At 36.2% G+C, this 15,211-nt stretch overlaps 1 protein-coding gene across 1 annotated transcript; it reads right to left on the bottom strand.

Annotated features, from left to right (window-relative positions):
* Positions 1–11,629: 11,629 nt before the first annotated feature.
* On the bottom strand, positions 11,630–12,223 carry LOC137721073 (uncharacterized). The gene has a single exon (XM_068460193.2). The coding sequence runs from the start codon at positions 12,221–12,223 to the stop codon at positions 11,630–11,632; it is 594 nt and encodes a 197-aa protein (XP_068316294.2).
* Between the last annotated feature and the right edge of the window lie 2,988 nt (positions 12,224–15,211).

Raw genomic sequence — 15,211 nt, 5'->3', positions numbered from 1 at the left:
CCCCCTAAGAATTAGCCCACAAACGCGTGGACTCGCCCAAAATTACCCCACTCTCGACCCGTTCACTCGCCCACTCACCCCACATGGCCCGTGAGCCTTCAGCGCCCGACAGGGGGGGGGGCACTGTCAGGGCCGTTGTTGGCCACAACCCAGAGCCCAACGGCTGGCATTTTTGGACCGTTGGTTGATCCAACGGTCTAGATTCAATTTTTTTTTAAATGTTATTTTAAAATACATTGAATCCAATGGCTGAGATCGAATATAATCAAATCTAATTGTAAAAAAAAAAAAAAAAAAAAAAAAAAAAAATCTAACGACCCAAATTTAAATCCAACAGCTAAAATAATTAAAAAAAAAATTATTTAACTCAAAATTCACCCAAAAACTCTATAAATACCTATGTATTTTTTCAAACATCCACACAAAACTCAATTTTCTCCTACAATTCTTCCAATTTTTCTTTCTACAATTTCTTTCCATTTCCAAATTGTTCAACATGGTAAGAGAGTATATTAGAGGTTGTAATTGGACCTGTGAGGAAGATGTTGCTTTATGCTTGGCATGGGTTTCTGTTAATGAAGATGGTGCAGTTGGCACAAATCAAAATAAAAAGGTTTTGTGGGATAAAATCATTGAAAAGTTTCATGAAAACTTTTACAGCGGCAGGAGGGATGATGCTGGTGTTTACAATCGGTGGTAGACTATCAACAAAGCATGCACTTTATGGAAGGGAAGCTTGGAGAGAGCCGTGGTTGGCATGGCTAGTGGAAGGAGCACCACATAAATTGTGAGTTTTTTTCTTGATATTTTATTTGTCATGTACATAATATTATTTTGCAACTAATTGTTTTTATGTATTTTTTGCATAGGTGACAAAGCAATGAAAATTTACAAGACAAGAGTAACACCAAAAAATAAAGTTTTTAAGTTGCAGCATGCTTGGGATGTGCTCAAGGATTGTCCGAAGTGGGGAACCAATGTGGACCAATAATGGGGAAGATTATTTCAATGTGAAGTCGCACCGACAAATGTCGGAGATGAAGGCGTCGACGAAATGACCCCAACTCCTTTTGCTAGGCCCCTAGGAAAAGATAAGCAAAAGGAAGCAAAGAGAAAAGGGAAGTCCCAAGATCCGATGAGTGGACACTTTACTACCAGAATTGCAAGATTGAGCAAAACCTATAGCGCTCGCCAAGAAGAAGCGGCCGAATACTTTTGCAAATGAAGGAAGAAGGGGATAGGGAGCAAGATAGGTTTGAAATTAATTTCATGATGGAGGACCTCAACAAATACACCCTAGAGAGTAAGAAGTTCTTACGTGGTAAGCAAAAGGAAATTTTGCGAAAGTATGCCACAAGGAGTATATTTCAAGATGATGAATCATCTCAACCCTATATCCCAAGTCCACCACCAAGTCCATCACCAAGTCAAGATGGTGGATATCATTATTAAGTTTATGTAGTGTATGAATTATCGATTGTATTAAGTTTATGTGGTTTATTAATTGTCATTTGTATTAAGTTTATGTACTTTATTAATTGTTGTGTGTATTAAATTTATGGCTTATTAATTATTGTTTCTATTAATGTAGATGCCTTCAATAATTATTGTACTTATTATTCCACACTTTGATGTAGAATAGATGCCTTCAATAATTCAACCTCCATTCAATAATTTATCCAACGTACTAGGACAAATACTTTGCATAAGAAGACACCTAAATTTATTACTAGAAAATACCAACATAGTGAAGGAAGATTTGTGAAAAACAAGTTCATTTGAGCAACATCAACAACATGCAATTAACAATTAAAAGGCGGAATCATGTTTATATGCACTCAAAAACAAAACTTAACCCATGAACTTCAAAGCCTAGTAGACAGGTGAACCAAGACTCAACTCAAAACAAAGTGAGTTGAGAAATCAATACCTTTGTAGATTCCTCTTTGCATAAGCAAAGGCTAATCACCCAAAGAGAGGGCCTTCATTCCTTGCATCTTAGATCCATGGATTTGGATGGATGAATAGGTTTCTCCAAGTTCCCAAAATTGAGAACCTCTAAGTCTCCACACCAAGGCATATTGTAGAAGAAATGAGTGACCTTGGAGGAGTTTGATTGCTAGATGATCCCTCCAAGGTGGCCGGCCTCTTTGAGAGCAAAGGGAGGTTTGTGTTCTCATCTTTACTCCTTAGAAAACCCTTAGGATGAAATGACTATAAAGATGTCTTTATACCACCTCACAATGGAGTGGCAAACTTGCAATTAAGCCAAGTTCACTACCCTCCTCTAAATGGCCGGCCTAAGGGGATTTATTGGGCTATTTGGGTCTTTGTGAATCATTATTCATTAAGTTGTCATACAACTTAAGTCAATGGACTTGACGTTCGAAGCCCATTGGGCCTTAAGGTTCAAAACTATCCCGAGGTCTTTAACGAACTTATTCGTTTGATTAATTAACATATTAATTAATCCTTGCCATAAATAATTAAACCATTTAATTATTCTTACTCATCTTCGTTGAATCTTCAATCTCTACCTTACACGGTGTACGATCCATTAGGTTCATTTTAGCGAGGCAGTGGGCGATTCAAACTCTTTCAAATCGATTGTGAATTGAAACTTACTTTCAATTCTCCCGTTAGTGATAATACACTTTTAGGGCTTCCACAAACCATGGTTGACGCCTAGCAGCATGTCATGGTTACCCAAGCTAATCAGAAGAGGTGGAGAACCTATTCAGTTTTAGGATTACAAATGCAATACGGTCTTTCTCTAATACAATACTCTTGACCACATTGTTTGGTTTGATAGTTTATTCATGTCTACTATCCAATGTGAGTCTTGTGCTTATATGATTACCTTGAATGTGATTTGGAACACATTCCTAAATCTCATTCATACTTTGGCCAAAGATTCTTAACCATATCATAGAGTATTCTCCCTCAAACAGTTTGAAGGTTAGAGATCCCTTGTTGCGCATTCACTTGCCTCCATGGCTAAGTGGCTTAACCCCAACGATGCCGTGGACACCCTCCTGATGGAGTGACTTTGACATAATCAAAGATTAAGGACCTAACCACAAGACAACTGTAATGCCTCAGGTCAAAAGACTAATTTGCATTATCCCAACCATGAGTTCTCATGTGACATGAATATGAGAACTCTTCGTTGATCGTGTTCAGTGAACTCATTCTCTATTGAGCACCTACGTACTTGTCTTGATGTCACACACACCAATGACTCGAGACTAGTCACTCTCCCTGAGAGAAGACATAGCACGTACTGATCTTAACGGACTGTCAATGCCCAATTGACAATCCTATGATCAGGAACGTTTAGGATGTGTCAACGAAAGAATGGTCTCATGAATCTAACTTCTTTAGATCGCATTCTTCCAATCACATATTCCTTGGACTTATCGTTTAAGCATATAACATTTATATGAGACGGCTCAAACAATAATGTTTGCCCTTAATATTAAACTAGATTAGTTTAACATGTGAAATGTCCATAAAGTATCATCATATGATTGGTTTTAGGGCACATTTCCAACAATCTCCCACTTGCACTAGAGCCAATCAGCTTAGTCATCAGTGATGATACCTCTTCTGTAGTCATTTCATAAATGGCTGAGTAGTATGCCTAGACAATGGATATCTATATGTTATCCATAGAAGCAACTTTGAGAATAACGACGTCACCATTATACATGATTCTCAATCATGTGGTTCAGTCTCTCATTTGAGTTCGGACCTTGATGAGACCTTGATTCCCTGGCTTGAGCTATCGCCCCATTAGTGTCATACACTTTCTGGTTGGAACCGAATAGAGAGTTCATAAATGAACTTTCCCATCCAAACAACATTGTTGTAAACTTCTATATGGCAATATATTTTGCAATCATAATGGAACACACTAAAGTCATTACTTTAATGTTTCCATCCAAATACCTTTTAGTCATAATAAAGAGATATCTGTTTATCTCTTCATTCATAATGAAGAAATATCCAATGATGGATTAGATTCATAATCTAATACATTTACGCTTCCATTACGTTACTCTAATTCTTTCTCAATTATTGAGTAATATATCCTTTAGTATTTCTCAAATACTTAAGGACTCACTTGACAGTTGCCATGGTTCTGATCCTGGGCTTGCACTGATATTGTCTTGTACCTTTCTAGGTACATCTTATATCAATGTTTTTCATACAATATGAAATACATAAATCACCTTTATGCTTATGCATAAAGGATTCTATTTACGCATTATTTCTTTGGGAGTCAAATGGTACATTCCCTTTGAGAAGAACAACTTCCTAGTCTCACTAGAATTGTCATTCTAATTGAAGTTTATCATCAAATGAGAAACTTCCTAGCATCTCTTGTCTATTTTAGGGATTGATATAATCCAATTATATCTTGAAATATATCATTATAGATTTCCATTCCATTATATAGACTATATCTCCCATATACATTTTATCGTTATAGAATAACTTTAACGAAGAAGTACTCTTTTCATTTCCAAAAATTAATATATCATATATATATATTTAAATTTAGGAATATGATTAACTCCCACTAATCTTTTGTAAACCTAGTAAACAAAAGATTCATTTACATCTTTATGAGAAATCAAACAATTGATCTTTTCTCATAAGACGTTTATAGCTCCCACTAGCTTGCTAAGATCCATGATGGATGGATCTCTACAACTAACCTGTCTTGTGATTTATAGTTTTAGACATATATTATCAAGACTATCTTAATAATGGTTTCGGAAACCCATATTATGTCCAAACATTAAATCACCATTTAGTTGTAGCTAGCAATCTTCGAATTAATTGAAACCAAGACTACGTCAAAGATGGTTTCTTCAAAGTCAACCATTCTCTTTGAGTGTAGTCACCTTAAGCTACCAATTAGCTGTGAAGGTTTCATTATTTCGGGTTAAATGGTACTTTACCATTTCCTTGAGTATATATCGTATATACACTCAATGTAGTCATAAGGATTTTCATTCTTATTTCTTTCGAATTAAGAGGTGCAACTCTATGACATAGTCATAAAGTTCAAACCATTCAACTGAGACGGTTTATAAATCCTTTTGGACTACCTTGGAGCTTGTGGTATAGGAACTAGGTTGTCTTAGAAGTATATATCATATATATATGGGTAATTGATAATGTCCAACGGACTAAATCTTATTCATGTTCATTCTTCTCCTAATGGAGAAATTCATTATCTTACGATGCTACTTTCTTTGATATTTTTCAAGGAAATTAATCTAAAGTGTTACTTGGATCAAATCTAAGGAGGTAAATACTTTAGACGTCTTACTCATCTACTTACATTTCTTGAATTCTTTGAAACCTTTTGCAAAGTATTTGGACTTGTGTTTATTCAAAATAAACTATAGTCCAACCGAGAGTGATCTTCGGTGAATGTCATACAACATGAGTAGTATTATGTTGTGGACAAATGCCACTAACATCTAAGTGAATTAACCTCAACAACTTTGTGATTCTTTCTTCTTTCCAAAAGAATAAAGATTCGAACATTTCGCCTCTATACAATTTTAACAAGAAGGTATTGGATCCGGATCTAACGATCCAAAGCATCCATCTATGACCAACTCGTAACTTATGTTTTAGAGGTATCACAACTCAGTTGGGATTAGTCACTACCTTGCAACCTTTTGGGTTTTAAGCATCATCGTATTCTAAACAGTTAAACTACCACATCATCTCTACTATAGAGACAACCAATTTAAATTACAATAATCTAATTATTGATTAATAAAGAACAATGTTTTGTCAAACAAAACATTTATCCATCTCTACTATAGTGACGGATTTAAGTTCCTTAAAATTGGAATGCAAAGACAATCTTTAGTATTTTCCAATTTCTTTGGTAGTTCATATGAGGAAGTAAGTACAATCCGCTTTCGCAGAGATCTATATTTTATTCACTTTCCGAATGTGAAGTACTTTCTCTTCTCTCATTAATCTTCTACTTTTTATTAGCACACTTTTACAACAATTGTAAAACATAGTTACTAATACGGAATCAAACATTCAAGTAGAAGAACCAACTGTTTTGAACTATTTCAAGAACATATTACAACACCTTCGAAAGGTGTGTTCTTGACACTTGCAAGACATTTCTTGCAAATACCCCTTCCAATGTCCATCCTTTCATAAAGAAAGTTTGTTCCCTTGGAGTTATTTTGCCTTCTTCATTTGACTTCTCTTTTGACTACAATAGTCATGGTCCCTAAACTCCCACTATCTCTCTTGAAACTTATTTCAATTGTGTTATACACATCAAACAATTTGGAGAGTGTGTGGTTATTGTTCACTATATAGTTTACAATAAACTTAGTGAACCATTAGGATAGGGACACAAAGGTGAAGTCCTTGCCTAATTTCCGTCTCGTTAAGTGGTTTAACACTTCAACACTCAATGATTCAAAATCATCATAAGTCCATGTTGATGGACTATTTTTGTCAACCAACCATTATGTTCTAAACATAATTACAAACTTTCAAGAGTTGTTCAAGGCAACTCTCATTTCTTGATACAACAATTTGTATTTGAAGAATTATGACATTAAAAGTGTTGTCCTTCTCTTGTTAGACTTATCTAACATATTCTTCCAATGATACATTATCAATAGGAAGATTGTGAGGATGAGACTACTTAGTTACATCTACAAGCCATTAAAGACAATCTATGGGATTGTAGAACTAAGTCCGGAAATTAAAGCATTCGGCTTTTCTTTGTCAAGTTTTGGATAGCGTTTGCAAATATATTGGTAAACAAATACATAACGAATATAAATTGATTGATTTTAAGCCATTTGATTCGGGTCTTTAAATCAAATAGCACCACCCACTATTTTTGGCAAATTCCATATCCCTCATCGGAATTCGAGAGTTATATTGAACTCTTAGCGGGGCATGGGAGACTCACCATTACCAAGCCCACCTCAGAATTATATCATGTTGGTTAGCAAAAATAATGATGAGAGAATAACACTTTAGTCATTTACAACTCTTGTAATTACCCATCTAGTTTGGCCTCTAGAGAATGAATGCCTCAGAATTATATCATGTTGGCACCATTGCACTTAGTTAAGTTATTCCCACCATGCTTAGTTTATGTAGAGGTTCAAGCACAACCTCAGAATTATATCATGTTGGTCATACTCGTTGTCTACACTCACCTCATCATATGTTTATGGACTCCTCTTGGATGTAAGCACATACTTGTACTTCCCCATTATAGGGTGAAGCCGGTGCATGAGTCACAAACGATTGGAGCCCACCACGGTGGAAGGCCTACGAAGAAATGTTCAAAACATCTCTCGTTTATCAACTTAATAATGGTTTGTTGAGGGTTTTAGGTCTCATCACATATAAACATACATTTTTATCCAATTAAAACATTTTGGTCCTATTACAACTATTGGTCCATATGATTGATTTAGTAGTATATAATACTCCCACTATGCTTTTAAAACGGTTTTTAAAGCAAGACTATATGATACTACTAACATAAGATTTGCATTCATTGATGGACTATATAGTTGCCTTAGGGCCTTAGGATGACTATGAACCTTTGATTCGATTCAACACGAGCCTAGTGTTGAATCTCGGTCTAGGGATGGTGATTGATTTTAGTTACGCGTTTAATCACATTAAGGCGTGTTGTCTTATTGGGCGTTGGACCCAACTACTCCAATTTCATGCATATCGAATAAAACAAGAAAGGAGTACTTCAAAGTAAATAAGAGCTTATGCTCTTTTACAACAATTGATCAAATCAAATTACTTTAAAGTAAAGAAGAGCTTATGCTCTTTTACAACAATTGATCATATCAAATTACAACCAAAATTTAATCTACACATTCCCATGGTTCAAACAAATTTGAAACGGCCTTTCACATAGCTCAATTATAGTAGGCTTAGGTTCATAATCACCCTTTCTTTAATTAATTAACGCTTTAACTAATTAAACTTGAATGCAACATTTTCATTTGGTTTTTGTATCCATAGAATTGATTTAAATGGAGCTAAATGAAATGAAAATCCAATTCTCATTTAAAGAGACAAAACAATTTTGTTCTCTACCTAATTTGGGCCATTTTGCAAAAACTTAAACTTTTGGGGTCACTTTGTAAAAACACAAAAGTCCACTACTTCATGTAATTACAACTAGAACCCAAAAATTTCCACAAAAGCTAAAACTTCATTAAAGGAGCAAAACAATTTGTCCTTTTAGTGATTTTGGACCTTTACGTAAAAACGTAAACTTTTGGGTCAAAGTACAAATACACAAAAGTATCAAAACTTTATGTAATTGCATAAAAGCCCCACAAGGACCCTAATTGAGTAGGGTGGCCGGTTTTGAAGCAAAGTAATAAAAAAAAATTTCAAAGTTTTTGTAAGTGGGGTGTGTGAAATGGAATAAATCATTACACACCTACCCACTAAAATTTCTTTAATTTTTCAAAATAAATATCTAATATATTTAAACATAAAAAATATTTCAAAACAAAAACTTTATGAAATAAATCAAAACTTTGAATCAAAACACCAAACCTTTTGTTCTTGGCAAGAACATATCAAGAACAATGAAGAACATTCATGAAAAACCCATAAGAGCTCCATGAACATTCTTCACCCAAAAACATCCCAAAACCACTCAAACTTAAGGGAAATAACATACAACCATACTAGGGTATATAGGGGTTCCAAAAGTCACTTTAAAACATTTTTAACAAGTCAAACAAGAACCCAAAAATCCACCCTTTGGATTTGGCCGAATTTCCCCAAAAACATGGCACCAAAATTTAGCTCCAAAATTCATGCTCATATGAACTACATCTACAACATTTGAGATGGAAAATTTCCTAACAAAATTTACATTCAAAGAAGCAAGAATAAAGCTTGTAACAATTACAACATTCAAATCACAAACTATGAACTACAAAACCTAAAAGGATTCACCAACTACTAGACTTAGGCTCTTGATACCACTTGAAGGAAGATTTGTGAAAAACAAGTTCATTTGAGCAACATCAACAACATGCAATTAACAATTAAAAGGCGGAATCATGTTTATATGCACTCAAAAACAAAACTTAACCCATGAACTTCAAAGCCTAGTAGATAGGTGAACCAAGACTCAACTCAAAACAAAGTGAGTTGAGAAATCAATACCTTTGTAGATTCCTCTTTGCATAAGCAAAGGCTAATCACCCAAAGAGAGGGCCTTCATTCCTTGCATCTTAGATCCATGGATTTGGATGGATGAATAGGTTTCTCCAAGTTCCCAAAATTGAGAACCTCTAAGTCTCCACACCAAGGCATATTGTAGAAGAAATGAGTGACCTTGGAGGAGTTTGATTGCTAGATGATCCCTCCAAGGTGGCCGGCCTCTTTGAGAGCAAAGGGAGGTTTGTGTTCTCATCTTTACTCCTTAGAAAACCCTTAGGATGAAATGGCTATAAAGATGTCTTTATACCACCTCACAATGGAGTGGCAAACTTGCAATTAAGCCAAGTTCACTACCCTCCTCTAAATGGCCGGCCTAAGGGGATTTATTGGGCTATTTGGGCCTTTGTGAATCATTATTCATTAAGTTGTCATACAACTTAAGTCAATGGACTTGACGTTCGAAGCCCATTGGGCCTTAAGGTTCAAAACTATCCCGAGGTCTTTAACGAACTTATTCGTTTGATTAATTAACATATTAATTAATCCTTGCCATAAATAATTAAACCATTTAATTATTCTTACTCATCTTCGTTGAATCTTCAATCTCTACCTTACACGGTGTACGATCCATTAGGTTCCTTTTAGCGAGACAGTGGGCGATTCAAACTCTTTCAAATCGATTGTGAATTGAAACTTACTTTCAATTCTCCCGTTAGTGATAATACACTTTTAGGGCTTCCACAAACCATGGTTGACGCCTAGCAGCATGTCATGGTTACCCAAGCTAATCAGAAGAGGTGGAGAACCTATTTAGTTTTAGGATTACAAATGCAATACGGTCTTTCTCTAATACAATACTCTTGACCACATTGTTTGGTTTGATAGTTTATTCATGTCTACTATCCAATGTGAGTCTTGTGCTTATATGATTACCTTGAATGTGATTTGGAACACATTCCTAAATCTCATTCATACTTTGGCCAAAGATTCTTAATCATATCATAGAGTATTCTCCCTCAAACAGTTTGAAGGTTAGAGATCCCTTGTTGCGCATTCACTTGCCTCCATGGCTAAGTGGCTTAACCCCAACGATGCCGTGGACACCCTCCTGATGGAGTGACTTTGACATAATCAAAGATTAAGGACCTAACCACAAGACAACTGTGATGCCTCAGGTCAAAAGACTAATTTGCATTATCCCAACCATGAGTTCTCATGTGACATGAATATGAGAACTCTTCGTTGATCGTGTTCAGTGAACTCATTCTCTATTGAGCACCTATGTACTTGTCTTGATGTCACACACACCAATGACTCGAGACTAGTCACTCTCCCTGAGAGAAGACATAGCACGTACTGATCTTAACGGGCTGTCAATGCCCAATTGACAATCCTATGATCAGGAACGCTTAGGATGTGTCAACGAAAGAATGGTCTCATGAATCTAACTTCTTTAGATCGCATTCTTCCAATCATATATTCCTTGGACTTATCGTTTAAGCATATAACATTTATATGAGACGGCTCAAACAATAATGTTTGCCCTTAATATTAAACTAGATTAGTTTAACATGTGAAATGTCCATAAAGTATCATCATATGATTGGTTTTAGGGCACATTTCCAACACATAGTACACTTAAAATTATTACATAAATGCTCAACCAACATCATCAATGTTCACATTCTCGAGGCCATACATGCTCAACCAAATCCTTGCGGAGTGTGTCATGACCTTGAGGAGCTTGAATTTTATTTAAACGTCTCATATACTCACTCAATGTGACCTTATCCTGTCGGGTCTCATATGTGGTTGCAGCAAGATATTCAACATCTTTTGCAATAGCTCTCGCATGTGTTGGTTGGTTATCATCCACATCTTCGTCTGAATCTTGTTCAATTTTGATGTACTTATCTTCCATAATCATGTTGTGCAAAATTATGCACGTCATCATGATTGAATAGAGGTCTTCGGTATGCCAAAGTCATGCAAGCCCTCTAACAATGGCCCATCGTGCTTGTAGGATCCCGAACGCTCTCCCCACATCCTTCCTGTAAGACTTTTGCCTCTGCGAAAATAATTTCTTCTTTGCACTATCGGGATGAGAAATTTTTTTGATAAAGGTAGACTAACTAGGATAAATACCATCAATTAGGTAGTAACCTAGCTCATACCTATTACCATTTACCTTGTACCGACATTCTGGTGCTCATCCATTGACAACATCATCGAACAGAGGAGAAGACCAAAGAATGTTGATATTGTTGTTTGATCCAGACGTGCCGAAGAATGCATGCCAAATCCATGTTTCATAAAACGCCACAGCTTTGAGCGCAATGGTTGGCTTGTTATGAAGGCCCTTGAATTGGCCAGCCCAAGTAGTAGGACAATTCTTCCACTCTTAATGCATACAATCGAGATTTACTATCATGCCAGAGAAGCCTCTTTTGTCTACGGTGAGTAAAAGCCTCTTCAAGTCTTCATGATTTGTCTTACGGAGGTATGTCGCTCCATATATGGCTTGAATTGCTCCACATAAGTGCTTCAGGTTCTCAATAGCAATAGTTTCCGCAAGTCGACAATACTCGTCAGTTGAGTCTGTAGAGCACTCATTAGCTAGCATCCAAAATGCAGATGTGAGCTTCTGATGAGCTGGTAGACTTTGTTGGCCTATGACATCTATCTTCCTTGCAAAGTAGTGGTCATGATTGACAACTGCGTTCAAGATGCTTTCAAAAAGCTCTCTCCTCATCCGAAACTGCCTCAAAAAATCATGAGCAGGAAATCTCAGACGCTCGATGAAATAATCTTTCATCATTCGGTCATGACATTCTGCTCTATCACGCTGCACAAATGAACGCCCCATGACAGAACCATGATAGCTAGATTCGGCATGGTGCTCATATTGCATAAGCCAGTTTGCAAGTTTAGCTTCTGCGTTGATCGTTTCTGCAACCTCAATGTCAAGGCTTGCTTGATATTGTGCCATCTGCATTGCTCTACTACGCTTTCTTCTATCACCGATTGATGAGATATTAAGGAGTTTTAGGAAACAAAAACACTTTGAAAGTTGAAAGATTGGTGAATATAGAGGATGATTGAAGGTTGAAAGATTGTGTGATCAACTGATATTGAACCTGTGTTTATATAGAGGATGATTGATGAAAGTTGAAAGATTGGTGAAAGTTGAACAGTTGGTAAAAGTTGAAACTTTGATGAAAGTTGAAGGCTTACTTTGTGGAAAGATTTAGTGATTTTTCAATATTTATCGGAATTTAAATATTTTTAGATTAAAATGTTCATAAAATTAATTTATGATAGCCTACATGATTTTTAAAAAAAAAGTTAATTTAAGGAAAAAAAAATTAGCCTAAGTTCCTTATTTAATAATCTGGGGCTAAAATTTTATGCTAGAAGAGTTGGAGCAGAAAAGCTGTTTCTGGGCTAAAAAATTTGGCTTTTAGCCCAAGGGTTGGAGATGGTCTTAGAGCATCCCCAAAGAAGATGTCAAATCCTAAGTGGAGATAAGACTGTGCATATTTGACATAAAAAATCCTTCCAACCGAAGTGTTATTTGCTAACTGGATTTGAAGTCTTCGTATTTAGAAGTCAAATTTGACATCAATGTCAAATTTACTTTTTGTTGATTTAATTGTGGGTCACTTATTTCACTAACATTTCAACCAATAAAACTCGACATGTAGGAATACACATATAAATGCTCTCCTCCATCACTTCTCTTATTGGTGACACATCATTTAGTTTTCAAATTTAGTCCACAAATTTAGTTCACCTAGTATTACTCTTTTGTCATATTTTAATCAAAGTAATCTCGAAAATTTCGGAACATAAATTAGAATTTGATGAGTTTTGGAATATTCTCTAACTTTTGTGTACATGAAATTAATGGGTGGTTACATAGCATTTATTATTTTTTAAATTTTAATCAAAAAATAGATCTAACAAATTTTTTTTTTTATATTTTTATATTTTAATTAATATAAAGAAAGGTCAATTGCCACACGCGTAGGCATGTTTCAAGAAGCTAATATAAATGTGTGTTTTATTTACAAACAACGAACAAAATGTATAAAAAACACTAGTAGGAAAAACTATATTCGCGACAAAGCATAAATTGTTGCAAGAGTGTTTTGTGCACCGAAATAGGAACTTCGTCGCTCAAAGTTTGCACGACGAAGTTCGCACGACGAAAACAATATGCTCATCGCGCAAAATCAATAAGAAAAAATGCGGGTATTTTTTTTTGGCGCGAAAAACATGCACGACGAAGTTTTTCTCGAAGAACCTTTGCGCGACAAAGGCTTTGTCATGCAAAGCTCGTTTAGTTTCTGGGTCAGAGCATTCAACTCATAGGAAACCGAGGAACACTTGCGCAACAAGGGCTTTATCATGCAAGTTACAGTCAGTTTTGAGTCAGAGCATTCAGTGCATGTGAATCAGATGAATCAATACTGTATTTAGTACAAATGTTTGCGCGACAAAGCTTTCGTCGTGCAAAGGCCCTAACCTTCCTATAAATATGGGCTTTTGCTCTCCTTATTCTTCACAATTATGTTCGTGCTGGGATGGAGGATAAAAATTGGGATGAGAGCGTGCCTGCTAACCCGTATGATTTGAGGCAACATGTGGAGTTCACGCATATGATTGGTGTAGCCATGCAGAATAATTGTCCTATTGCTGAGTGGCGTTCTTGGAAATTTATGCCCGAGAATGTGAAGAATGCGGTGATGGATCAATTATTAGTAAGTATACTGTTGATAGATCAATAATTAATTTTGTGAAATTTTTTGTTATATGTTGGAATTATTTGCATATTGGAAGTATACTCTGGATGATGATACGAACGAAGGGTTGATGAAGTTGACGGAGGAGGCGTTTAAGGGAGGTTACAAGCGATGGCATTATGATGTGGAGCGGAATGGATGTGACAACCCGTCCTGAAATATAATATATTTTATTCTCACTGGCGTGAAATGACTAATTTGCCTTTAGGCATTTGGTAATGGCGTGTGTGGATGGGCTAAGGATTTGGAGTAATTCATTTTCTCCCTAAGTAATTGGACCCAATTAGAATTTAGGCTTTAATTTTTTTTTGGTTGGTTGCCCAAATCCGGACCCCACACACACACTTACACATTGACCCTTCTTTCTCTCTCTCCCCCACGATCGTTTCCATCAGTCCGTACAACTTGTACGGACAACTCCTAATCTAGCTCTCCATTCACGGATCAAGCTTGTGGACACCATCATCTCCTTCCTTGTAACTTTACGAACTCAATTATACCTTTGGTTGGACGTGAGAACTTCGGAAACTCTACAACCAGGGAGCTCCGATGAAGTTTACTATTCATTCATTGTGATCGTAGAGTTTCGTCGAGTTTTAGGGTCCTAGGAAGTCTTAAAACTTCTTCACAAAGCTTATAGAGGAGTTTTGGAAGGTTTTGGACGTCGAGACACTCGAGTTCGCCGAGTTGCAGGGATGGCTGGACTATCAAGATTTTTTCGGTGAGATTCCATTGGTTTTAGGTCCTAAAAGTGGTAAAGATGTGTTCCTTTCGTCCTAAGCTTCATTTTGGTACAAATTTCATGAAATTTGGTGTTAAAATGAGTGAGATATTAAGGTTTGAAATTTTCCCAGAATCCGGCGATAGCAGCGGTGACCGGTGCCTGACTTCGGCAAACAAAGGAAGGAGAAGGGGAATATTCAGTCAATTTTGACGAAATATTACTAACGACCTCATGTATATTTAACGGTATATTCTATTATTTAATGGAATATTCCCTAATGCCGTTAGGGATTCTATCCAGTGTGCCAGGCACATGCCTGCGCGTAGCCGCGCGTGTGGGAACTTAGAAAATTACTCTAAAAATTTGGGGATGTTCGTGGGGTTGAGTAGGCCACAATGGTATATTCAAATACCCCAATTGAGCAATGTATGAGAAGATATTACCTAGTTTTGTA

Source organism: Pyrus communis, chromosome 6 (assembly GCF_041283825.1).
Source record: "Pyrus communis isolate YQ-2024b chromosome 6, ASM4128382v1, whole genome shotgun sequence".
Classification (NCBI taxonomy): Eukaryota; Viridiplantae; Streptophyta; class Magnoliopsida; order Rosales; family Rosaceae; genus Pyrus; species Pyrus communis.
This window is presented reverse-complemented; position numbering and strand designations above follow the sequence as displayed.

Coding starts and splice junctions, on each gene's coding strand:
- LOC137721073 (XM_068460193.2), bottom strand. CDS start 12,223: ATGCAGATGGCACAATATCAAGCAAGCCTTGACATTGAGGTTGCAGAA.